General features: G+C 38.7%; 2 protein-coding genes across 2 annotated transcripts in view; both read left to right on the forward strand.

Moving 5' to 3' along the window:
* Nucleotides 1-21220, forward strand: part of Tex15 (testis expressed 15, meiosis and synapsis associated) — a 99380-nt gene extending 78160 nt beyond the window's left edge. Inside the window, exons 7-11 of the mRNA XM_045159388.1 lie at nt 1456-1618; nt 3953-11076; nt 13032-13090; nt 14581-15800; nt 21097-21220. Of these exons, the coding sequence (XP_045015323.1) occupies nt 1456-1618; nt 3953-11076; nt 13032-13090; nt 14581-15800; nt 21097-21134 (8604 nt within the window). The 3' untranslated portion in view covers nt 21135-21220. The remainder of the gene's footprint in view (nt 1-1455; nt 1619-3952; nt 11077-13031; nt 13091-14580; nt 15801-21096) is intronic.
* Nucleotides 21221-22674: 1454 nt separating this feature from the next.
* Nucleotides 22675-26171, forward strand: LOC105944664 (SOSS complex subunit C-like). The gene is made up of 2 exons (XM_045159518.1): nt 22675-22738; nt 25867-26171. The coding sequence occupies exons 1-2, from the start codon at nt 22675-22677 to the stop codon at nt 26169-26171; spliced, it is 369 nt and encodes a 122-aa protein (XP_045015453.1).
* Nucleotides 26172-27093: the final 922 nt, after the last annotated feature.

The following is a 27093-nucleotide window of genomic DNA, read 5'->3' on the forward strand; positions in this document are numbered from 1 at the left end:
TAAATGTTGGCGGAGATGTGGAAAAAGAGGAACCCTTCTACACTGCTGGTGGAAATGCAGTCTGATCCAGCCACTGTGGAAATCAGTGTGGAGGTTCCTAAAACAGCTAAAGATTGATCTACCATATGACCCAGCTATAGCACTCCTAGGCATATATCCAAAGGACTCATCTCATTTCCTTAGAAATACGTGCTCAACCATGTTTATTGCTGCTCAATTTATAATAGCTGGGAAATGGAACCAGCCTAAATGTCCCTCAACTGATGAGTGGATAATGAAGATGTGGCACATTTATACAATGAAGTTCTACTCAGCAGTAAAGAACAATGAAGTTACGAAATTTGCAGAAAAATGGATGGACCTGGGAAGGATTATACTAAGTGAGGTAACCCAGGCCCAGAAAGCCAAGTGCCACATGTTCTCTCTCATATGTGTATACTAGCTACAGATGATTGGGCTTCTGCATGAAAATGAAAATACTTAGTAGCAGAGGCCAGTAAGTTAAAAAGGAGACATAAAGGGAAGAGAAAGGAAGGGAGGAGGGTACTTAATAGGTTGATATTGTATATATGTAAGTACAATGATTGTGATGGGGCGGTAATATGATAGAGAATGGAATTTCAAAGGGGAAAGTGTGGGGGTGGGGAGGGAGGGAATTACCATGGGATTTTTTTTTTTATAATCATGGAAAATGCTAATAAAAATTTTAAAAATTAAAAACAAAAAAAAGAAAGAAAAAGTCCTTTCTAGATATATTCCTGCAAATTTTGGTTTTATTTACAGCTAAGTATAATCCCATTGGTATATGTACCATGTTTTCATTATCCATTCAGCTATTGATAGGCACTGAGGCTGGTTCTATTTTCTTGTTACTGTGAATAAAGCAGCAATAAACATGGATATGCAAGTATTTCTACAGTAGTTTATGGAGTCTAACACATTTGTAAGACTTTTATAATTATGTCATGGCCATGTATTTAAGACATCTATATCCTCAGGGTTAGGACTTTTTTTTTTTTTTTTTTTGCTTTGCTTTTTCGAGATAGGGTCTCATTCTACTCAGGGTGACCTGGAAATCAGTCGGTAGTCTCAGGGTGGACTCAAACTCATGGCAGTCCTCCTACATCCGCCTCTCGAGTGCTAGGATTAAAGGCGTGCACCACCACACCTGGCTTTTTTTTTTTTTTTAATTGATGCCTTATCAGAAAGCTGGGGCCAGGGTTTTACAGTAGCTTGTCAGGCTGTACAGATCAGAACTATGACTTCAACTGTCTTCTAGGAGCCCTTCTCCAGATCCACCCTTGTGTCTCTCTTAAACCTAACACAATAAAGGAGTTTATGGAAGTAGGTACATACAGAAAATTTTGCAGTTACATAGTTTTTAAAAGTAGGAGTTTATTCAAGTCTAACTGCAAAAGAGGAGCATAAACTTGTTTTACTTCTTGTGTTTTTCAGGTATATGCCTATGAATACGATATCTTTTCAAAACCAGTAGATAAACCTAGACAGTGTCTTCCTTATGCAATAGTAACAGTAAAATATATTGGCCAGAAGGCAGGAAATGGACATCTTATGACATCTTTGAGATTCTCCTCATCAGGATTTCCTAGGAGATTTGGTAAGCAACAGCTATTACTCTGCTTCAGTAACATGCTGATCTTAAATTTTGTGAAAACTATTTTCTATATGTTGTGAATCCCTGACCTAAATAGTTGTGTTTACTTCTTTTCTCTTATATAACTAGAATTGTATGCACATTTTTACTACGTTTGCTCAATATATGTTTATGTGACTCCATGTTGATAGCTGTAACAAGTTTATCATGTTCATGGTTGGATGGAGGAATTCCATGGTGTCACTATACACCTTTCTACTGGGGAAGCCCAGCACTCTGTCCACTTCTTATTCCACATTGATATTTTAAACATTTATGTTAAAATCTCAGGGCATATATGCTAGCTTTTCTGTACAGTATGCATTAACACTAGCAATGTGTAGTTCAAACCAAAGATGGGCTCATACAGTTTCCTAAAGCAATTGCATGAGGTTACAGATCATCATCTACATCCTTACCAACACATAAAACTTGAAGAAGTGCTGTTTATGCCAGTCTAATGATTAGGATATGTTAGGTCATTGTGATTTTCCTAAAAAGGCATGTACTACCATGCCCAAACTTAATTTTTATTTATTTGCATGGTGGAAGGGGGCAGAACTTCTTGCTGCTCTAGACAAACACCAGATGTGTGCATCACTTTTTATGTCTAGCTTCTATGTGGATGGCTTGAGAATTGAACCCAGGCTGACAGGCTTTGCTAGCAAATGCCTTTAACTGCTGAGGCATCTTCTTAGTGCTGTGTGTATTTTCTAAATGTCTGTGATGGAACTTTATTCTGAGAAAGGGCCTCACTGTGCATCCCAGGCTAGCCTGAATCTCACAGTATATCCAGGTGGAACTCAACTCACAGTGATCCTTCTGCCTCAGCCTCCCCAGTGCTGGAATTGCTCACCACCTCAGTATTCTTTTGTTGTTGTTGTTTGCTTTTTTAAGGTAGGGTCTTGTTCCAGCCCAGGCTGACCTGGAATTGACTATGTAGTCTCAGGGTGGCCTCTCACAGCAATCCTCCCGCAAGCCTCCCAAATGCTGAGATTAAAGGAGTACACCACCATGCCCAGCAGAGAGAGAGAGAGAATGAAAATGAGGTGAATGAGAATGGGTACACCAGAGCCTCTTGCCACTGCAAATGAATACCAGATGCATGTGCCACTTTGTACATCCGGCTTTACATGGATACTGGGGAATTTAACATGGGTCATTAGGCTTTGCAGGCAAGTGCCTTAACCACTGACCCATCTATCCAGCTTCACCTTGATACTCCCTTTTTTAAAATTTTATTATTTGAGAGAGAGAGAGAATGGGCACACCAGGGCCTTTAGCCACTGCAAACAAACTCCAGAAACATGCACCACCTGGTGCATCTGGCTTTACATGGGTACTGGGGAACTGAATCTGGGTTCAAAGGCTTCACAGGCAAATGCCTTAACCACTAAGCCATCTTTGCAGCCTCCATCTTGGTATGATTAATGTGAGATGTCTTACTGCATTGTGATCACTGATCCTACATCTGCAATATTTAAGAAATGTTTAGAAACCCTTAACATAAGTTTTATTATTTTTTTAAAAGAATATTTTGGTAGTTCACAGTAATTGTACTTAGGATGTCTTTTTCATGATTAATTTGTTTTAGTAAGAGCATCCTTATGTTACTAGCTGTGAATGCTTTCCACACATTTTATGAGAAATGAATTGTTAAGTATGCATTTTGTAAGTTCCTTAATTATTGCAGAGGTTCCTTAAGAACTTTTGGGAATAAGTTTCTGTAAACTTACAAAAGTGCTTTCATCTTCCCAGACTTGTTTACATAGGCAGGTTGAGCATCTCTGATCCAGTAGGAAACATCTTGAGTACTACCATGATACAAATGGAAAGTTCCACATCATGAGACTGTTGTTATATGTACAGAAGTATTTAAAACATGAAATAAAAATTGCTGTTGGGGTGTTTGTATAAGATGGATATGAGGAAATTGAGATAGCTCAAATGATAAAGTATGTGCCTACCATGGATGAGGACCTGATTCAGAGCCCCAGAACCTGCATATTTTTAAAAAGCCATGCATGATGGCACCTTTAACCATCTCCATAGTTCTCAAAATTCACATTTACAGTAGTTTCTTACAAGATTCCTGAGTATAGTGAGCTTCTAAAGTGTAACATTTATTCATAGTTGATTTTTTTTTCTCATTCTCTGCTTCTCTACTGAAAACATATTTTAATCAGTATTGAGTAATTAGGTGGGCTTTTTCTTAACATCACTGATGACATAACTTTCTTGTGTTGATGGAGTTGTGTATAAAACATTTTTCTTAGTATTTTTCTTATATTTCCACAGAAAGGACATGTGCCCTGAGTAATTGTACAGTGGCCAAAAGAATTGGAAAAGGAAAAGATGCTACTGTCATCTTTGAACACTTCAGGAAGCCTCTCAATCCATATGTCCAGGAGAATTGCTCATGCAGCACACCAGATTCGGAGAGAGACTCTTACAACTCATACATGTCTAACACTAATGGAAATATGCAGAATGGAAACTTTCCTGTCCTTGAAACACACAGTGGATGGAGAGACAACTGCTCAGCAGAAATTAGAGATCCTTCTCAAGTCCCTGAAAATAATTCAGATCATTCTTTCATGCCCCATGATAACAGAGAAATTGACGTGTTGTTCAATTTGCCATACCTTAAAAGTATTTTAAGTAACATTTCTGCAGCTTATTCCTCTCACAACAATACTTGTTCAAGTACAGTTATTACTTCAAAACTCATTAAAGACCCAAGACTGATAAGGAGAGAACAAAACATGGGGAAAAAGAATAATAGTACAGTTTTAAGTGATATTTCACCACCTGATAATCATGTAGATCATGTTAATTCAGGAATAAACTTGTCATCTCTGCCAACTAATTCTCGCACCTCATCTGCAGTTGTCCCTGGTGATCATGCTGTTCTTACTAATCATTTTGATGCCTCTTGCTTCCAAGTTGCTTTTGAAGATACACAGTTTCAGACTCACAACATGGGCTCAAAAGACTATGATTGTATAGCATCCAATGAAATCACCACAACAGGACAATGTAAGGAGCAATGCAATTTTGCCCTCCCAATTTCTTTGTCAAATGTAGTTTCAGAAGTTGAGAACCAAAAACACAGTGAGGGAAAAGCCCAGAGTTTCCAGAAAAGAAACAACTTCCCATTTCTAACCAAGCAAAGCAGAGAGCCACCTAACTCTAAGGAATCAGTAGATACTTGCAGAAAAGACTCCAAGAGTCACATCTCTCGAAAGTCACAGTGTTCTAACTTAAAGCCTGTAAACAAGGTTGGTCACCAAGTGTCTATAATGTCCCCACTCCAAAAGAAAGGAAATATAGATGAATACATTGAAAATACTGGAATGCTGAGAACCCCCATTGGCACAGAAGACAATTCTAAATGTGGAGCAAACCAAAACTGGTGGAAAGAAAGTAATACTTACCTTAATATTGAAACAAAAATTGTTCCAGTAAATAATTGCAATATATTACACCAAGAATACAAAGAGGGTAGGAATCTTAATTCTGTGGGGGGAAATTGTGATAAAAGACGAATGTCTGAAGAGTTACAAGTGGCAAAATCTAACATACCTGCTGCAAAGGATAAGGATGAACGAGATCATATAGCAGTTGCATCAGGATGTAATCTTACTTCAAATGTAGAATGCTTTTCACAGAAGGATCCTCAATGCTCTCTGGAATATGAAGATACTATTCATACAAGTTTTGCCACTAGTCAAAAGCTAATGGAACTGAAAAATCAGAATTGTGTTAACATTGTGTATGATGCTTCCCAGGAAGCAGAAGGCATTCCTCAGGCCAAAGAAGTACTCATTGATAAGTCACTGTCAGAAGGTGAAGGAACTCCATCTCTTGACAATTCAAATTGCAACATAAGTAGAGAATATATGTGTGTCAAGAGGAAAAATAAAAATGAGCCACTTTCATTAGAGAGCATTCAGAAAGACTACAAAGAAACCCTTCATCCTGGAGATGAAGATTCAGATCCCAGTCTATTTTATAGCTCAAAGCTGAATATTAATAATACTAATTTCAAAGGACAAAAAGAAGATAAAGAAAATCCAAATGAGGCTAAAGAGGAAGATAGTACTTCATCTCCAGAATACAACATAGAGAGTGTAGATAGACATGAGAAGCATGATTTCCATATGGACAACATGGTCACCAATATAGTTGAAACAGGGGAGAGTAGAAATTACAACACAGTAGAAATTCTGAGTTCTGAAGGATCATCAAAATTTAACTTGTTTGGGGAAGAGAAAGACATCCCAACAGACAGTGTTACTGCCATAAAACAAAGAAGTGCACAAAATGGTGGAAGTGTACAGCATTTGGCTTCCACAGTCCCAGAATTTGCAGGTGTGTCAGTAGAAGGAGCCTCAAATTCTACAGACAAGGTATCCAGTACTACTAAACCTACATTAAGCACAGATCATGAAACTGACCAACGATGCTTCCTTAAAGACACTTGTCCTTCTGGGAATTCACATTTTAGTCTAATAAAGCATAGGGTTTCTGATTATGAAATTAATATGGATAAAAATAAATTTCAGTACTCATTTTATCCATCAGTAAATGAGAACTCAAGTCTGGAAAATGTTGAATTGGCAAATGAGGCTGAGATACAGTGTGATGATGCTTTACTATGGCCACGAGATACATGTAGCCATGAAAATGTTCTTGATGAAGAATTTGAGTTATATGAGGTTCTGAAGTCTCGAATTGATTGGGAAGGTTTATTTGGAGGCAGTAATGAGGAGAGAGAGCCTTTGGGAAGCTCCCCAAAGGGGCAGAATAATGAACAGCATAGCACTGCAGAAGCTAACTGTGTTTATTCCTTTGCACAAAAAAACAAAAGAGAATTGCTCAACTCAATTCTACTTCCAGATCTCCAAGTTACAGTTATTGATGGACCTGGCTCAGGATTCAGTCTCAATGATGAATCTTTTGCATTGACAGATTTTTACAAATCTATAACTGAATCCTCAAAACCAGAAATAAATGAGGGGAAAGCCTCAGGACTTGGCTTTTTTTCCCAGCCTTCTGGTGAAAATTCAAGTTTTTCATGTGAAGATAAACTTGATAATTCTGTGCAAGAGCCAGGACTTGTGAGCAAATCTGAAATCTTCCATTCCTCTGACTTCAGTCACAATATACATGAGAATAATACATCTGAAAAACTAAGCTGTGAATCTTTGACTGCCAATCTTTCTGCTGCCACAGTAACAAATGAGAGCAAATGTTCCTCTACAAAACCAAAAACTGACTTTAGTGATGCTAGAAATGAAAAAGACAAAAGAAGACTGCTTATATGTCCTAAGGACCAGACCATGTCACATAAAGACATAAAAGAGTATGAGAATTCAGAGAGGAGGAGGAAAGTGACCAGCCGAGACTCATGTGAGTGGTTTTCTTCCTTATCCCAAGGACGAATGAAAACATTTTCACAATCAGAAAGGCACATTAGGAGTGTCCTGAATATTCTAAATAGTGAAGCATCTTTATGTAAAAGCAAACGTCTGTCAAAAAAACTGGACAGAGCTGTTCTTCACTTAAAAAAAGCTCATCGCAGGGTTAATACATCTTTGCAGATTATATCTAATGTGGGAAAAAAGAGAAAGAGTCCATTACCAAAAGCTTATGCAATAACATGTAATAATTTCTGGGAAAGTTGTGACCTTCAAGGTTCTGTGTCTGAAAGAAGATATTCTAGGCATGCTTTATCCAAAACAAAATATGGTGAACAGGGAGAAAAAAGACTCTTAAGATTTGATATTGATGAAAGATTAGGCCAGGTGTCAAAGCATAAATCTTACAGGACAAATCCAGAGAGAATTGCAGAGTGCCTTCCTAGCGAAATCGTGTCTGGCAGTGTCTCCCAAAGTCTCACCACTACTCACGTGAAACATTGTGATGAACAACATCCTGAATCACAGTTACCCCTCACTTACATATGCCAGAAGAGAAGGCAGTCAGAAGAGAATAATAGCACTGTAAGAAATGCAAACTCACTGGCACCTGAGCACTCTTCAGAAGCAAGGGAATGTATGCTTTACCCAGATGAGACACTAACTGAAAAAGAGTACCACACTGATTCAGAGTTAGTTAACAGTGCCAATGTAAAGCTTGAAAACCATTCAACATATAATAGTAAGGATGTAGCAAAAGAAAATAATTCTGAACCTAATGCAGTGATACATGAAAGTAATTTAGCATCTTTGAGTTGCATAAAAGACAATAGAAGTCCTAACACAGACAACTGTGATGCAAGTGGTAAAGCTGATTCTGACATGCTTGTTTCAAAGGTAGACTTCAGTGCAAAGCACTTTTTAAATGCTAATGTCTACAAACAAGATAATCTTAGGCCACCTGGTTGTAAAAGAAACCAAGTAATAACTTTTCCTATAGAAGAATGTACTATTGCAATATCAACACTAAGCATTCCTAAAGGAAATATCCTCACAGATCCATTAAGTCTAACAGCAAGCAAAATCTACAGTATTCCTCCACTATCAAGCACTCTACTGTCAGGTGATGAGGAAGAGTCTTCAGAATCTTCCGTGGGTCAGCACAGACATTCTGCAGCATCTACTGCTGTGTTGTCTTGCCCTCAGCTTTGCAGGGGAAGAGAGTGCCTCAAGACAAAGCTGTGCTGTCCAAGTACTTTCCACGTAAATGGTAATGAAATCAGACCTAGGAAACATTCTAAATTGGATTTAACATCAGTAACTGAGGAAAGCAAAAGTTGTAAGAAAAATATAACAGAGAAACTATTTTCCAATGGTTGTTCTCTACTCTTTAAAGATAATTTAAAGTATTCTTCAAAAAGATTAACAACAAAAGACATTCACAAAAGGAAAATTAAGAAAACTGAACAAGCAGTTTACCCAAAAAGTACAAGTGCAGGAGCTATTGTTAATATTAAATACAAAAGTCAAGAGGAGGAGATCCTAAAAGAATTCTTTCACTTAACCAAGAAAACAAATGAAAACAATGTAATAGATACATATCTAAGCACTAAAAATGCTACTTTAGAGACAATCACTTTGAAAAATATGCTTTTTAGTCATCTTAGCAAAAGAAAGAAAATGGAAAAGAAAGTTAGCAGCAATTCTCTATGTGACTCTATTTCTAAAACAGCCATTATAAGAACTGGTCCAGCCAGTCCTGAGACCAGTAATGCCACTGCTCTTCAGGAGAAGCCCATGTCATACAGAAGTGAATTACCAGAAAAACATTGCCTAGCTAATTGTGTATCTCCTATAGCAGAACTGTCTCAAATTTTGCAGAGGGCAGATGAATCCTCATCTTTGCAGATTTTAGGAGAAGAAACTAAGATTTGTCAGAATATTCTCCCTTTATTTGTTGAAGCTTTTGAAAGGAAGCAAGAATGTTCACTTGAACAAATTCTGATTTCAAGGGAACTGTTGGTAGAACAAAATTTGTGGAATAATTGTAATCGCAAATTGAAACCATGTGCTATTGATACTTTGGTAGAACTTCAAATAGTAATGGAAACTATTCAGTTCATTGAAAACAAAAAAAGATACTTAAAAGGTGAGCCTACATTCCGAAGCTTGCTTTGGTATGATGAGACGTTGTATGATGAGCTGCTTGGCAGGCCTCGTGGATATCAAATGCAGCCCAATTTCTATCCTGCTTTTCAAGGGCGACTGAAGTACAATGCATTGTGTGAATTGCAAAATTATCATAGCCAGTTAGTTAAATGTTTTGCAGAAACAAAAAAAGAAAATTCATACTATGCATTATTAAAATACAAACGACAGATTAATGAATGTAAAGCCATTATGAAACACAGCTCTGATTGCTTTGACTTTTGCCTTTCTGTCCCGTTTACCTGTGGAGTCAACTTTGGAGACACCTTAGAAGACCTGGAAACCATAAGAAAAAGTATTTTGAAGCTGATCACTGCCTATGAGGACTCTCTTAAAATTCAGTCATTGCCAGGAAAAAAAGACCATTTGTGGATTATTATAGAATTGATCTCCTCAAAAGTTAATTTTATCAAGACTAATGAGGAAATAAGTATTAAAATCTCTCTTTATGGCCTGGAACATATCTGTTTTGATGCTGCAAAACATCTTGTTTGGAAAGAAAAAAGCTACTCTTTCCTCAAAAATTCACAAAAGAAGAACCAGGAAATGTTAGTCACTGTGAATAAATGTGCTTTCTCTAGGTTGCAGAAGATATATGACACATTGATCAGGGATTTAAACAATGTAACAACTTCCAATATTGAACTTGAGGAAGATACTTTGATTGCTTCCAGACAATCAGATGATCCAGTTAGCATAGAAAACTATGGTTTCCCCAGTACTTTGCTTTCACAGCCAGATATTTGTTGTGTTAGTGAAATACTGGATCAAGCTGAGTTTGCAGATGTACAGAAATTACAAGAACTCACTCTGAGATGTACAGAGCACTTAGAAGTCTTAAAAAAATGCTTTCAGAAGCTGCAAGATGATGACATTGATGATATTTTTGTCACAGAAGAAAATGTTTTGGATGTGCTAAGCAATCAGCAGCATGGAGCTGTGATTTTAAAGCCTGCAGCAGTTGAAACATACATTGATGTTGTCATGCTCTCAGAAACAGTTCACTTTCTTAAAAACTCAATGGCAAAGAAACTGAACACCCAGACATTTCGAGGTCTGCTCTGGTTTGATTTATCGCTTCTTCCTGAGCTTACTCACTGTCAAGAACAAATGGCTTCTTTCTCACTTAATGACAACCCAGCATGCCTTTGGAAAGTGATAGAGAGTACTGTTTCTGAGTTAAAGAAAGAATTAGATGCTATCTATGGATGTAATGAAGCTGTTAATTGCTCGTATGCTCTTCATTTATTCTCAAGAGAACTTGAAGAACTTTCAGAAATTAAAAACCTTGTAAAGAATTCTGAGTGTTCCATTTCCACATATATTGACTTTGTGCCATATATAGCATCCATCAATTATGGGAACACTGTGGCAGAGTTAGAACACAACTACAACCAGTTTGCCATGTTGCTCAAAACCATGTTGTCTTTCCCTCAGAAAGATTTAGGGAAAATGGCTCATGTTATGAAAGTCATGAAAACAATTAAACACATGAAGATTATAAATGCTAAAAGTGCTAATTTATCCACTTACTTTATCCTTTACCAAATGCTACATAACAAGAATACTTCCCAACTTGAGAAAAAAGAAAAGATGAATATTCATGTTACAAAACCTGAGGAAAACAGTAGTAAGCCCAGTACTTCTACACAGGTATCCTCAATTTCAGAATGTATAAGCAAAACCACTTCTGATTCCTCTAAAAAGCGACCTATTGCTGCAGACGAGGGTGAAGAAGACTCTTGGGAAAACGAAAATACTACTACTATATCCAGTTGTAAAAAACAAAAGGTATGAATGTTTTTAAATCAAGCCTCTGAGTTTTCTTTCTTTTTGGTTTTGATGGTGGTGGTGGTGGTGGTTTTGGTGGTGGTTGGTTGAGGTAGTATCTTGCTCTAGCCCAGGCTGACCTGGAACTCACTGTAGATTCACACTGGCCTTGAATTTACAGCAATCCTACTACCTCTGCCTCCCAAATGCTGGGATTAAAGGAGTGTTCCACCACACCTGGCAAGTTTTCTTTTTGAGACAAGTCCATGCTAAGCTGAAAAGTAATTTTCAGAATGTAAAACTTGAGAATGTCTTCAGTATTGTTTTACAAAGTGAAGACTGCTAAGTCTGTGTACTAGATAGGTAATTCATTTATCTGTAAAATGATGTAATTGAAACACCTTCACATATCTAATTTTCAAACAAAATTGTCATTTGGAAAGCATTGCATGGAAGAAGGAATTTTAATAACTGGTTAAGGGAGAATGCATTAATGTGAATGTTAATTATGTGAATGACCAAGTATTTATTGAGTGGCTTCCATATAATACATCTTGAACAAATTTAGTGAATATTGAGAACTGGCTAGTAAAGCATACCAACTTGACCTGATGGACTATAGGGGAGCATATTTTTAAATACATGTAAACACATTGTTCACAAAAACTCCACATATGCATTGTTGTTACCTTATTTAAAGGTAAGTGGACTGGGTTGTGTGTTTTTCTAGTGGTAGAGATCAAATTCACATCTTGCATATTCTAGGCAAGCATTCTTCCTCTGAACTGCCTCCAGTTGGTTCAAATTAGTGGACAAGGAAAGTAAGCAAAGAATTCAAGAAGGCTGTTTCAAAAAGCTGAGAGTGTAGCTCAATACCTAGCATGCTCAGGAGCCTTGTGTTCAACCCCAGCACCAGACCTGCAGAAGAAAAGAGTATTGTTCCAGCTTGTGGCATGTCTTACATATAGGCCTGAGGAGTTGAACTTCATTCTGTATATATGAAATGTCACATGTTTTTGTTCCATTTTAGAAGGTAAGGTGGTGCTGAGTGTTAAGTCAGTCATGTTAGGAATGACTGCTTTGTAGCATCAGAAAGGAAAATGGATACTGTTTAACATCCTTAACCCAAAATGCTTAGAACCAGATGTATTTCAGATTTGGATTTTTTTCCCAGAGTTGGGGATATTTACATATATATAATCAGACATCTTGGAGATGGGACAGAAGTGAAACAGAAAATTCATTTATATCTCATACATGCTTTATACACAAAACCCAAAGATAATTTCTTATGGTACTTTGAATAACTTTTGCCATGGAATTTTCCACATAAGTTGTCATTAGAGCTCAAAAAATGGATTTTAGAAGATTTTTGATGTTAGAATTTTGGATTAAGTATGTTTAACTTGTATTTGACAGACATAAAGAATTAATGGGTCTCAGTTACTTATTTACTAAAGGAAGAGATAAGCAGGTATAGCAGCACATGCCTGTAATCCTAGCATTCTGGAGGTAAAGGCAGGAAGATCATTAAGTTCAAGGCCAGTTTAAGCTATGTAATGAGGTCTTACCTCACTAGTTTTAACATACACAGATAAGAAGACTGTACCAAACTTCTTTTAAAAATCAGATACTTACCATGGGATATATTTTATAATCATGGAAAATGTTAATAAAAATTAAAAAAAAAAATCAGATACTTTAAGCACACCTTTAATCCCAGCACTCGGGAGGTAGAGGTAGGAAGCTTGCCTTGAGTTTGAGGCCACCCTGAGACTCCGTAGTGAATTCTAGGTCAGCCTGGGCTAGAGTAAAACCCTACCTTGAAAAAAAAAACAAAAAACAAAAAAAAAAACAGATACTTGAAAGAGTATGTGAAATGTGATAATTCTATAGTCACTTTTTAAGGGAGTAAAGGGATTAAGATTATAGTATATTTTGTCACCACCAATGTAGTTTTGTTGTAATTTTTATAGGTTGCTATAAAAGATGTTACAGAAATTGATGGAGAAAAGACAAAGTTCAAGTTCCCAAGGTAGGAATTTTCATTCATCCTTTCTGAATAAAAATCAAAGCAAAGTGGGCAAATTGTAAGGAACAAGAATAAAGCAGTTTATATAACTCTATTGGTCATATGTGTAATAGAAATGGTGTGTGTATTACAGGCACATACACAGTGCTATAAACATTCTATTTCTTAAAAGGATGCTCTAACACTATTAAGTAGGAAAAAATATCTCAAAGATGAGTTCTTTAAACTGAATAACTTTTGAAAAAATTAGCCTTATTTATATTTTTCTCATTGGGAGGCTGAAGAGCATCACTGGGCTTTACAACAATCTCTGTACTTCTGTAAAAACTTCACAATCTCACCAGCTTTGGTTTTCCCATTTGATGAAGGATAGTAAGTATTTGGTGGAGGGTAATTCGTACTTGATGGGAGTGGGTAGTGAGTATTTAGTGGAGGGTAATGAGTAGCAAACTATAAAAAGGAGAAACAACTTCATTTCCTTCTTGTTTTTCCTGTCAATAAGTTTACAATTCTAGAACCCTTTTTATAACATGTATGACACTGATAGCTGTACAATGACAAAAAATAAACTGTTAGAAGGGTTAACATAAACCATTACTATAATCTTAGGCTTGATAACAAAATGTAAATTACATTTGCTACTTAAGAATCAAACTTTTGAGTTGTCAATAAAAAGTTTTTTTAAAAAAAAAAGAATCACACATAACTCAAGAAAAACGAGCTCTGCTTCAAGACTGATGCAGAGAGAGGACTAGCTTCATGGACATGAATACCTTCTAAGAGGGCAAATAAAGAGATGGACCATCCAGGTACCTGCCAATCCCAATCTGTAAGGAAAGACATCATTTGAGATGTAATACAGAAAAAATTATTTGCTCTGTGAATTCAGTTTTATGTGGGGTTAGGTGACAGTGTAGTTTTTCATTAAAAGTCTTTTGAGGAAGTGGCATTAAGTAAACCTTGAGGCCTGCAGTTTCCTGGGTGAGGTATACTCTAGGCTAAAGATGGTTCCTCGTGACCTGAGAAGAAGTCCTTCCTTTCCTTTGTCTGCATACTTTTGCCACATATAGCTCAAAAAGGTTTTGATAAAGCAACAAAAAGACCTATTTGGTGGAGGTACCCATAGCTAGTAGTTCCCCCTCTCTCTTCTTTCCTCTCCCCCGTGTGTGTGTGTTTGTGCGTGTGCGTGTGCATGTGTATTTATAAGTGGTGAATATTGACAGTGCTTGGAGTTATATGAATTGGAAACTGCAGCCTTTATCAGGAAATATTTAAAGCATTAAACTGTTTGCTCCAATATTGGGAATGTATTTAAAATGTGAAGTATATCATCTTTAGCTAGAAAAATATCTAACTTCAAAACAAAGGAATAAAACTATGTAAAAAATGAGACTAAGTCAATATCAATACTTCTTATCCTGAATAAAAAATTCTAATGTTTCTGTTAAATTTCTTTTACTCTTGTGTTGTTTTGTATATATTACACTAAATAGGACCATGGGACCTCATCCCAGACATGAAATCAAAGTAGCATCAAGTTCATCTGATGATCTGGAAAGAAACTGCTTATCTCCAAAAATGGCTGAAAGACGAAGCTCATTCCCTGGCTTACCTTTATCTTTCAAGAATCTACAAGATGCTTGCACATCAAAGTCAGACAGCAAAATGGATTTAGGAAATAGCTCACCTGATATTATAGGATCCTGCACCCAGCAACAGGAAAACTTAAATAGCATAAAGAAAACAAAAGTGAGTTTTAGTGCTGCTGAAATTAATGAAAATAAAGATTGTCCTGAAACTTACCACCTAAAATGTGGAGATGGCACTTTTTTAGAAGACTACAAGACGCCATCACAGAAACTACGTGAAAGTCCTCCAGGGTACACACAGAAAACTTGCCTTTCAAACACTAAAACAAGAATTGATCAGTGTCTTGAGCCTGATGCAGCAGGGTTTTCAGTCCCTACCTTCCATTCTGCAGGTGCTATTCGTCCCAACCTAGAAATGAGCAGTACAGACTTTGAACATCAAGATAATGAAATAATAGATTTGTCTGTTAAAGCTGACACAGGCACCAACTGTCCAGAACCTCTGTGTGTACAGGACAAAATTCTTGTTCTGCAAGCAAATAAAACACCGTTTATAAAGACTGAGGCCCAAGGAAAGTATGAGGAGGAATCCCTAAATCCCAGCATGGCACCATGTAGTTCTTCTGAGAGCTCAACCCTTGTAAAGGGTGAGGAGAATCCAAAAGTCCTACCTCACAGGCCTGACACATGCTGGAGGGAACCTCCACAGCCTGCATATGTGCCAGTGTCTCATTCTGAGCAACAGTTTGGGGCTTCATATCCCTCCTCTGCTTGGTGTGTTTATCACTACAACAGCAGCAGTGGCAGCACAGTCACACACACATACCAGGGGACAACGTCTCATGAAAGACAGTCCCCTCCCGGAACAGTGACTGCAGTTGCAAGTACTGTCCAAAGCACACACTCTCATCTCTTGTATTCTGAATATTTTCGTTACTGTCCTGCGCAGCCACAAGTAAATGCTTTTATTCCAGGAAATAGCTATTTTCCATCTCAAATGCCTATTCCTTACAATTTTCAGCAACCAATTTTTTCACAATTTGCCTTTCACCAACCATTACCCCAAGCTGCATATCCTTATCCTCCTAATCCAGGTGTGTTTCCAGAAGTTCCTTGGATCTATGGTGAGTTATAAGTTTTAATGCCTCATTGATCTTTGAATATTGATGTAAATGAAATTCACAAGTGATAGTGATACAGTAGTTTTCTGTGCAGATTTTTAGAATTGTTCATATAACAAGCAGACTTGAATTGTGCTGTATGTTGACAATTGTCAAAGAACAGAGAAAAAGTAAAATGGGTGATATTTCTCCTGTGTCCTTCAGTTAAACTCATCTTTAGGGAACAATTAAGTAAATTACAGCTAAATCCATGCAACCATTAGAGGATTCATGATTCATGGAAGTTTTAATAATGGTTTGACTTCCTATGTAAGTAAAGAAATGTACAGAAACACTGAAATGAAATGCACCATTATTTTAACTGTACACTCTAGGCAGCAGTATTTACAGTACATGAACGGTGCTTTTTCTGTGTTTTCTACATTTCATATTATGAAATGTTATTTTGGTGAATGGAGGAAAACTAAAATAAAAAGCCAGGTATAGAAAGAAACTCCAGTTAGATAAGCAAAGTACCTTTAAGTAAAGGACATTAATTAGAAACTATTAGTAAAAATTAAAAGGTGATTTGCCTCTGGAACTTAATTTTTCCTCTGTAAACACATGGTTTATGTGTAAAGTATTATAGTTGGATATGTTTTAATTGAAATGTGCATTTACCAGAGTTAAAGCAAATTTTAAAGTAATTCAGATCTGGGAAGATAGGCATTGGACAAAGCACTCACTAGTCAAACTGGAGTACTCGAGTTGATCACCCAACCCACATAAAGACCCAGCAGCTTGGTGGGCTTCTGTCTTCTCAGCATGCACACACTAAAGGTGAGATGGGAGGTGAAATGGGAGGATTTTCTGGAAGCTCATAGTGAGTACAGCAAATAATGGCAGAGCTAGGATCTGGCCTGAAACCCTGCCTCAAATGAAGTGTACAGGCATAGACTGACCTGAAAGTGGTCCTCTGGCTTCCACATGTATGCTGTGGCATGCACCCTCCTGCACTCACATAAACAAGCACATAAAAGTAAACCTAAGAGCTGGAGAGATTGCTCAGTGGTTAAGGTGCTTGCCTGCAAAGCCTGATGACCCAGGTTCAGTTCCCCAGGACCCATGTAAAGTGGTACATACATCTGCATCTTTCTTTTATCTATCTCTACTTACAAATAAATAAAATTTTAAAAATAATAATACATGAAATAATTGGTAAGAGCTAAACAAAAAGAACTAGATCATCAGAGATAAGCATCTCTCAGTATCTTAGAAAAACACAAAATAGCTTTTAACTGTTTTCAAACTCTGACCTCTCTTGCAAACTAAAAGGTAGAGAAGGCCCAGGTATAGTGACGCACACCTTTAATCCCGGCACTTGGGAAGGCAAGGTAGAAGAATCACTGTGAATTCAAGCTCAACCTTCGTGAGCTCCAGATCAGGCTGGGCTAGAGTGAGAACTTACCTTGAAAAATGAAAATTAAAGATGGAAAAGGTTGTTGAGAACATTTTTCCATTTTTCTGAGTTGGGTTGAGAAGAATGTTAAATAGGTCTAGTATTCTTTTCCTAGTAGTAGGACTAGAGTCTAGAATGTATGCTTGACAGATGCTATAACCGCAAGGTCTATCCCAGAACCACATAGTTCTGATTCTAATTAAGAACTCTTAGCCGGGCGTGGTGGCACATGCCTTTAATCCCAGCACTTGGGAGGCAGAGGTAAGAGGATTGCCATGAGATCAAGGCCACCCTGAGACTACATAGTAAATTCCAGGTCAGCCTGGGCCAGAGTGAGACCCTACCTCGAAAAAAAAAAAAAAAAAAAAGAACTCTTGAGCTGAGGAGATGGCTCAGAGGCATTTAAAGGCCCTTGCTTGCAAAGCCTCACAGTCAGGGTTCATTTTTCCAGTAGCCACATACAGCCACATGTGTCCGGAGTTGATTTGCAGTGGCAGGGAGCCCTGTTGCATCCATACTCTCTATCCACCACTTTCTCTGTGTATCTTTCTTTCAAAGGAAAAAATAAGTATTTAAAAAAATATATGGAGCTGGGCATGGTGGCACATTCGTTTAATCTCAGCACTTGGAAGGCAAAGATAGGAGGATCGCTGTGAGTTTAAGGCCACCCTGAGACTACATAGTGAATTCTAGGTCATCCTAGGCTAGAGTGAGACCCTACCTCAAAAAACAAACAAAAAATAAGTAAAAAATTTTTTAAATGGGCTGGAGAGATGTCCTTAGCAGGTGCTTTCCTGAGTACCCCAAGGACCCAGGTTCAACTCCCCAGAACCCACATAAGCCACATGCACAAGGTGATACATGTGCACAGGGTGGCACAGCAACTGGAGTTGAATTGCAGTGGCTGGAGGCCCTAGCCTGCCAATTCATATTCCCTCACTTGCTCATTCTCAAAAAATAAAATATAAAAAAAAAATCCTAGCTAGGAATGATGATGCATGCCTGAAGTCCTAACACATGGGAGGTAGAGACAGAAGGATCAGGAGTTCAAGGCCAGTCTCAGCTACATAGTAAGGCACTTGGAAGGTTAAGGTAGGAGGATCATTGTGCATTCAAGGCTAGCCTGGATACAGAATTCCAGGTCAGCCTGGGTTTCAATGATCCTGCTTCAAAAAAAATTAGAAATCTGTGGGCTCAGGAGATAGCTCATTAGTTAAAGGCACTTGCTTGAAAAAGCCAGCTAGCCTGGGTTCAGTTACCCTAGTACCCACATAAAACCATATGTATAGAGTGGGCACATGCTTCTGGAGTTGGTTTGTAGCAGCAAGAGGCTCTGGTGCACCCATACTTTTACACTTCCTTTCTATCTATCCATATCTCAAACATAAATAAGTGGCATATATTTAAAGGGCTAGGGATATGGCTAAGCAGTAAAAGGCTTGCTTACAAAGCCTGATGGTTCAATTCCTCCAGTACCCACATTAATCTTGACTCGCAAAGGGGTGCATGCATCTGGAGTGAGTTTGTAGAGGCAAAATGCCCTGGCATGCCAGTCTCCCCCGCCCCACCCGTAAGAAAATTTTTTGCTGGGGGGGGGGGGATTGAGGTAGGGTCTCACTCTAGCTCAGGCTGACCTGGAATTTACTATGTAGTCTAAGGCTGTCCTCAAATTCACCATGATCTTCCTGTCTTGGCCTCCTGGGATTAAAGGCGTGTGCCACCACACCCAGAGAGAGAGAGAGAGAGAATGGGCTCTCTACAGCTTCTAGCCACTGCAAACAAACTCCAGATACATGTGCCATTTTGTAATCTGGCTTTACAAGGATACTAGAGAATGGAACTTGAGTTGTTAGGCTTGCAGGCAAGCACCTTAACTGCTCAGCCATCTTTCCAGCCCCTAAATAAACATTTAAAAAAAAAAAAAGAAAAAAGAAAAACGTGGTTAAGCGCTTGCCTGTGAAGCCTAAGGACCCCGATTCAAGGCTCGATTCCCCAGGACCCACATTAGCCAGATGCACAAGGGGGTGCACACATCTGGAGTTCATTTGCAATGGCTGGAGGCCCTGGCGCATCCATTCTCTCTCTCTCTCTGCCTCTTTCTCTCTCTCTCTGTCACTCTTAAGTAAATAAATAAACAAAAAAAGTTTACAAAAAAAATGTGTGTGTAAAAAAAAGAATTCTGATTGCATCAGAGCTTGTTACTGAAGGTTCACTGTAAACTTGTTGGACTGCAAAGCTGTTCACAATCCTATGTATCTAACCTCATCTCACAATGTCTGTCTTAGCATTCACTTCTCATTGAACTTACTGTTCTTCATCACATCCCTCTGCGTGAAGTCTTCAGTGCTTTTTGCATGCTTCTCATATGATAAGGCAGAATTGGGTGGAATTAAGATCTTTATACTTTTCCTTTCCCTGCCTCATCAAACAAATTTAAGCAGAACAGATGGTTTCAGAAACCTCTAAGGAAGGGAAAAAAGAGGGAGAAAGTTTGTGCTTTTTTCCCTTGTTCAGTTTTTATTTTTTCATGTGTGGGGGCTGTACACACTTGTGTACATGACTGTGGAGGTAAAGATCAACATCTAATGTCTTCCTCAGTCACTGTCCACCTTATTTTTTGAGACAGTGTCTTCCATTGAACTTGGAGCTCACTGATTCAGCTAGACTTGCTAGCCAGAAAGTCCTAGAGACCCTAGCACAGGTCCTCATGCTTGATCAGCAAGTACTTTACTGACTGAGCCATCTCCCAGCCCTCATTTTCCCTTTCTGATTGATACCATTACTGATGCTGTGATATAAACACCAAACTGATGTAGCACACATGATTCAGACACTTTAGTTTCTGAAGTAGATAATCTTGATTGTAATTATTTCATAAAGGCACTCGTTGTTTGGGCCTTTTTGTGTTCCTTTTTAAATTTTTTTAAAATTTATTTATTGGAAAGAGAAAGAAAGTGGCAAAAAGACAGAGAGAGGGAGAGAAAGAATGGGCAAGCCAGGGCCTCCAGCCGCTGCAAACATGGCTTTTATGGATCCTGGGAATCAAACCTGAGTCCTTAACCTTCACAGGCAGATGCCTTAACCACTAACCCATCTCTCCAGCCCCACTTTTTTGTGTTCTTAATAGTTGTAACAGTAAGAATAGATCACTCCAGAATCAAATCTAGCTGTGACTCAAAACCTTTAGTTATCCTTGTGTTATATTGGTCCAGTGGAAAAAAAGAAACAATTAAACATTAAAATATTGAAGTCATTTTTAAAAATTAGGAGGCAAGCCAGGCGTGGTGTTGCACGCCTTTAATCCCGGCACTTGGGAGGCAAAGGTAGGAGGGTCGCCATGAGTTCGAGGCTATCCTGAGACTACATAGTGAAATCCAGGTCAGCCTGAGCTAGAACAAGACCTTACCTTACCTTGAAAAATCAAAATAAATAAAAATAAAAGTAATAATATTTAGGAGGCAATTGCAATATTGTTAGCACAGTCTTTAGTTTTCAGTGTTGGTAATGGCCCAGTAATCACCTCCAACAACAACTATGTACTTAACAAATGTAGAAAGATTCCTTTGACACACTTATCACTTTTTTTTTGCTTATCATACTTGTGTTCAATGCCAGAAAATGGAAACGAAGGTAAGTCATTTCATTACATTTAATTTTAATAAGATAGCTGATACACATGGATAGAAAAGGAAGGTCCAAAGAGCTTTACATGACTGTTTTGGGTCCTATGGCTGCTAAAGGGCAGGTGAACAATTTGAACTCCTTGTCTTTGTCTCTAACTTATCTAGGTTCTTTCTGTTGTGCTGCCGTGTCTCAGTGATCTGTATTATTAATGTATCTCATCTGCATTTTTTCTTCCAGCTCCGTGGCAACAGCAACCTTTTCCACCAAGACATTAAAAATACTCTTTTCCTTCTGAAATAAATGCAACTTTTCAAGAATTTTGTTACCTATATATTTTCTTATTTTAACATTTAATGTTTATAAAGGTGATATGTATTTTACAAAGGGCTATATTACTTATATAAGTGCAATAATATATAAGCTAATAGGGAATTACTTAACATTTGAAATAAGCAAAATTATTCCATATTGTCAAGGTTAAGCAGTAATGGCAAGATCTTTAAAACCAAGATTTTGCTTCTGTTACCTTTTTAGTACGTTGTGTATAATGTTTTGCCATTCTATTTAGCTGAAAATAGGATTTTTTTTTGATTGGTCATCAGACCATTTGATAATTATTTCTGCTTTACTCATATATTATAATTCTGTATTTTAGTGAACTTGTGTAGTTTTAGTATTTTAACCTTTGTTACTAAAACATTTTCAAATATAATTGCATATTTTCAGTTTAAGTAGATATTTTTAAATTTGTTATAGTATAAGCAATTTTAGTTGATTACATTGCAATTAAGAATATTTTCTTTAGTTATTTGAATGGTTCCTTTAATTTTGTAGTGCATAGTATGGAATGTTTTTCTTACGCAATTAGTTTAGCCCATATTGCAGCAATTTAAATAACTACATAAATACTAGTTGTTTTTCATCTTTAACATTTTTCAAAAATGAAAATTTTAGCTGGGTGTGGTGGTACATGCCTTTAATCCCAGCACCCAAGAGGCAGAGGTGGGAGGATTGCTGTGAGTTCAAAGTCAACCTGGAACTATACAGAGTTCTAGGTCAGCCTAGGCTAGAGTGAGACCCTACCTCAAAAAAAAAAAAAAAAAAGTGAAAAAATTCTTACTAGTAATCACTTCCACCAAACAAGGCTGTGTAGGCTGTAGCGCACACTTGAGTACTGTCTGCCCATTTCCTCTCTTGGTCACCAACAGTAACTGTGTCCATATCCAGTGAGAAAACCCCTTCAGACCTGGTAGGCCTTACACAACTTCTAGTTTTCCCCTTCTAGTGTGATAAGAAACTGGCTTTGACTGAAACTACACCACTAGCAAAGCTTCGGTATTTCTCAGACTTCTTGTTAGGAAACTTCAGTATCTGGCACAGGCCTTCAGAGAATGTTATTGCCTTGAGTGCAGAGTAACTTTTTCCAATTTAGAAAAACTGAGCACCAGCTGCCCTCACAGGAAGCCTCTTCAGTCACATCAACATTATGAGGGGATTCAGAATACTTAATTTTCATCAACATTCAGATATTTAAAAGAGGGAAGGCAAGAAAAGAACCATCATTGAAAGAAATAAGGAATTTGAAGACAATAACATTAAAATAACATTTTGCCAGGCTTGGTGGTACATACCTTTAATCTCAGCACTCAGGAAGCCGAGGTAAGAGGATCACTAAGGCCAGCCTGAGAGACTACATAGTGAATTCCATGTTAGCATAGGCTAGAACAAGAAATTATGTTGAAAAACCATAACAATAGTAGTACTAACATTTTTATAGTTTTATTTGAAAACTCTGTCAATCAGAACTCTTGCACCATGTATGAAAACAGTAATACTAGCTGTTACTCAGTAAATAACATTGGCTATATGGGGGTTGTCAGTAAAAAATTTTAATAAAAGAACCTTTAAGGCTGAGGAGATGTCTTAGTGAATAAAGGGCTTGGTACAGAAGCATGGGTACTAAGTTTGGGTCAACAGCCACATAAATCTGGAAACTATAGCAGACATCTGTAATCCCAGTCCAACTACCTGCACAAAGAAAGGCACATGCGGGAGAATGACGCTGGGGCCAGCAAGCTTGAAAAACACAGTGATGAATAAGAGACTGCCTCTGAGATGAAATATGAGTCCCCTGACCTCTCCGTGCACCATGGTATGCATGACCCACTGCTCACACACATTAGACACCAAAAGAGAACTTGGCCTTAGCCTTTCATCACTTCTGTTTGATGTGGAAAGATGTCACAAAGTTTGTTATTTTTAAAATGGGGGGGGGGAAGGGCTGGAGAGATGGCTTAGTAGTTAAGGTACTTGCCTGCAAAGCCAAAGGACCCAGGTTCAGTTCCCCAGGACCCATGTAAGCCAGATGCACAGGTTGGTACATGAGTCTGGGATGGTGGCTAGAGGCCCTGGTATACCCATTCTTAGTTATTCTCTTCCTCTCTCCCTCTCCCAGTCTCTCTCTCTCTCTCTCTCTCTCTCTCTCTCTCTCTCTGTGTGTGTGTGTGTGTGTGTGTCTGTCTGTCCCTCTCCGTCTCCCTCCCTCCCTCCCTCCCTCCCCCCCCTCAGATAAATAATAAAGTTTTTAAAAATTATTTTCTTAGCCAGTCATGGTGGCAGAGGTAGAAGGATCGACATGAGTTCTAGGCAACTCTGAGACTACATAGTGAGTTCCAGGTTAGCCTGGGCTACAGCAAGACCATACCTCAGAAAAACAAACAAAAAAATTGCTTTCTTGGATGGAGAGATGACTGAGCTGTTAAAGATGTTTTCTTGCAGATCCTAACAGCTTGGGTTCAATTATCATTTGCAGTGGCAAGAGGCTCTGACACATTCATATTCTTTCAAATAAAATTATTAGCTGGGTGTAGTGGCACATAGCTGTATAAACCAGCACTCAGGAGGTGGATGCTTGAAGATCAGGATCAGGAGTTCAAGGCCAGGCTGGGCTACATGAGACCCTGTCTTGTAAAACAAAACTCTAGGTAAGCTAAAAGTTAGGCATTCTGGTTAAATACTCTGTAAACATCTTAGGTTCTGTTAATAGTGACTTTGTGGTGTTTTTCATTGGTTTTAAAAAATGGATCTGGGGTTGTGGCTCAGCTGAAAATGCACTGTTCTAGCACACAGAAGGGCCTAGATTTGAGGCTCAGCATCGTAAAAGCCTAGCATAATGGCACATGCCTGTAATCCTAGCACTTGGCTGGTAGAGTTGGGGGCATCAGAAGTTTGAAGTTGTCATTAGCTATGTAGCAAATTTGAGACCAGGCTGGAAATATGAAATTCTGTCCCAAAAAATAAGGGTGGGGGCTGGAGAGATGGCTTAGTGGTTAAGGCACTTGGCCTGTGAAGCCTAACAACCCAGGTTCAATTCCCCAGTACCCATGTAAGCGAGATCCACAGGTGGCTTCGGTGTCATCTACAACACCTAACCTGAATCTACCCAAGATACCTTACATACCCAGCAAGCACCTCATGGACTAGACAATAGGATGGATGGGGAGGGTGGGGAGGGCATCGAAGGGTGGAAAACAGTAATCTGGACCCAAACGGCAATGGTACCATAAAATTCTACTTCCTAAAAGACAGACCAAATGGCTGAACCTTCACTAGACCCTTACAGGAAACACCTGAACCACAAGACACTGGAGAGGGTAGGATCAAGACTAACCTAAATCTTCTACATCTTCCCTCCCTCCCTCTCCTCCTCTCCCCTCTCTCTCTCTCCTCTCCAACTGTTGTATATTAGTTATGGTTTTCCTCAATTTCTTAGTGGGCACTGACCTGTAACCCCCACTTCCAGCTTGGGGCTACCATCCACAATGAGCTTTTGATCAGAGAAACCTACAAGGTTTCCCAAAACAATGACAGACTTCTGTCAGAGTACTTGTTTAAAAAAGAAAAAGGGGAAGTGAAGGGCTGGAGAGATGGCTTAGTGGTTAAGCACTTGCCTATGAAGCCTAAGGACCCTGGTTCGAGGCTCGATTCCCCAGGACCCACGTTAGCCAGATGCACAAGGGGGCGCACGCGTCTGGAGTTCGTTTGCAGTGGCTGGAGGCCCTGGCGCGCCCATTCTCTCTCTCTCTCGTTCTCTCTCTCTGCCTCTTTTTCTCTCTGTCACTTTCAAATAAATAAATAAAAATGAACAAAAAATTTTAAAAAGGGAAGTGAAGAAAGGGCTCAGAGGTAAAGGCACTTGCTTTCAAGGCCTGACAACCCTGGTTCAGGTCTCCAGTACCCAAGTAAAGCCAGAAGCACAAAGGGGCACATGTATCTGGAGTTCATTTGCAGCAGCTGGAGGCCCTAGTCTGCCCATTTTGTGTCTGTCTCCTCTGCTTGGAAATAAAAGTAATTAAAATTTAAAAAAAAAAAACAAACTTAGCAGCTGGTGAGATGGCTTGATGGGTAAGAGCACTTACTGTGCAAGCATGAAACCCTGAGTTCAACCCTCAACACCCATGTAAAAAGCCAGACATGACCATGTATTTCTGTAATCACAGTCCTAAAAGGAGGCAGTGACAGAATTACTGGGCTCACTGGTCAGCCAGTTTTGCTGCAAATGGCAGCTTCAGGTTCAGTGAAAGACTCCATCTCAACCAACATAGAAGAGAACACTGACATTCTCCATCCTGCATGCGGGCACACACATCTATACCACACACAAAATAATAAACTAAATGAGTTCCACACATCTATACCACATACAAATAATAAACTAAATGAGTTCCACACATCTATACCACATACAAATAAAACCTGTATTCTTGACAAATTATGAAATCTAGAGTATTTTCCTTTTCAAGTACATGTTTTTATCCTGAATTAAGAATTAAGGCAAGAGCGTGGCGCCAGCGGGTAGGTTGTAGTGCTGCGGCTTGGGTACCGTAGCCTGGCTGGGAGTGGTCGCGCCCCCTGCACCGCCGAGACCTGCCAGCAGGACCTCCCGCATCCCGGATGATTGTAAAGTGATGATCAGTTGCCACCAGATATAATTGAAACATAAAATAGGAAGGTGGCAGCAAGTTTTTCAAAACAAAAATAGAGTTGCAATCTTGGCAGAACTGGACAAAGAGAAAAGAAAATTACTCATGCAAAACCAATCTTCAACAACTCATCCTGGAGCTAGCATTGCCCTCTCCAGACCCTCTCTCAACAAGGACTTCCGGGACCGCGCTGAGCAGCAGCACACTGCAGCCCAACGGAAGGCGGCTTTGCAGCATGCGCATGCCCGTTCATCTGGATACTTCATAACGCAAGACTCTGCATTCGGGAATCTTATTCTTCCTGTGCTACCACTCCTTGACCCAGAATGAAGGAAGTATCAGTCAAGAAAGGGTCTTTGTGACAACAAATGTCAAAGTACTCTAATTCATCTCTGTACAAACTGACTTCAGAATTTTGGTGAACTTAAATATGTTTTTGTTTCTATAAAAGAAAGGTACGTATAAGTGACAGCGTGAAGAGGAGGAGAGTCGGGATAACCAGCACGCTGGAAGCTGTACCATATCCTTGAAGAACTGATTAGGATGGTTGTGTCACCATTGATTTTTGATTCTCAATCAGACAGAATTGAACAGTCCTGTGAAATCAGCCACCATGCCCCATGCGTTGGATTGAATATGTCATGTCCATAACAGCAGTCAAGAACCATTTACAGGCTGGCCATGAAGCCTGGGTTTGACCTTCAGCGCCACATAACCCAAGTATGGCCACACACTCCTGTCATCCCAGCACTCAGGAAGCAGGAGGATCATTTTTAGCTACATAGTGAGTTCAAAGTCAGCCCTGGATACATGAGGCCCTGTCTTAAAAAATGTCTTTAAAGAAATGAGGCCGCATCTTAATAATCCAAATGATAGGCTTAAGTTACATGCATACATATTTGCAGTTTAGAAGGGTGATGCCAGGGTACTAGAGTCACAATTTTCCATAAATGTTTTTGTGAACTCATGACTAGTTCTTGTCTCAATTTTAAGAAACCCAAAACAAAACTAAATTACCAACCAGTCTTAAACATATTTTACGAATAAATACCATTATAAATAACGTGCCTAAATGCTGTTATGAAAACCAGCTAAGTAATTTACACATTCTAGCCGGCGTGGTGCTTGCCTTTAATCCCAGCACTCGGAAAGTAGAGGAAAGGATCACTGTGAGTTCAAGGCCACCCTGAGAGTACATGGTAATTCCAAGTCAGCCTGGGCTAGAATGAGACCTTACCTTGAAAAACAAAAT

Source organism: Jaculus jaculus, chromosome 9 (genome assembly GCF_020740685.1).
Source record: "Jaculus jaculus isolate mJacJac1 chromosome 9, mJacJac1.mat.Y.cur, whole genome shotgun sequence".
In the NCBI taxonomy this organism is placed as follows: domain Eukaryota; kingdom Metazoa; phylum Chordata; class Mammalia; order Rodentia; family Dipodidae; genus Jaculus; species Jaculus jaculus.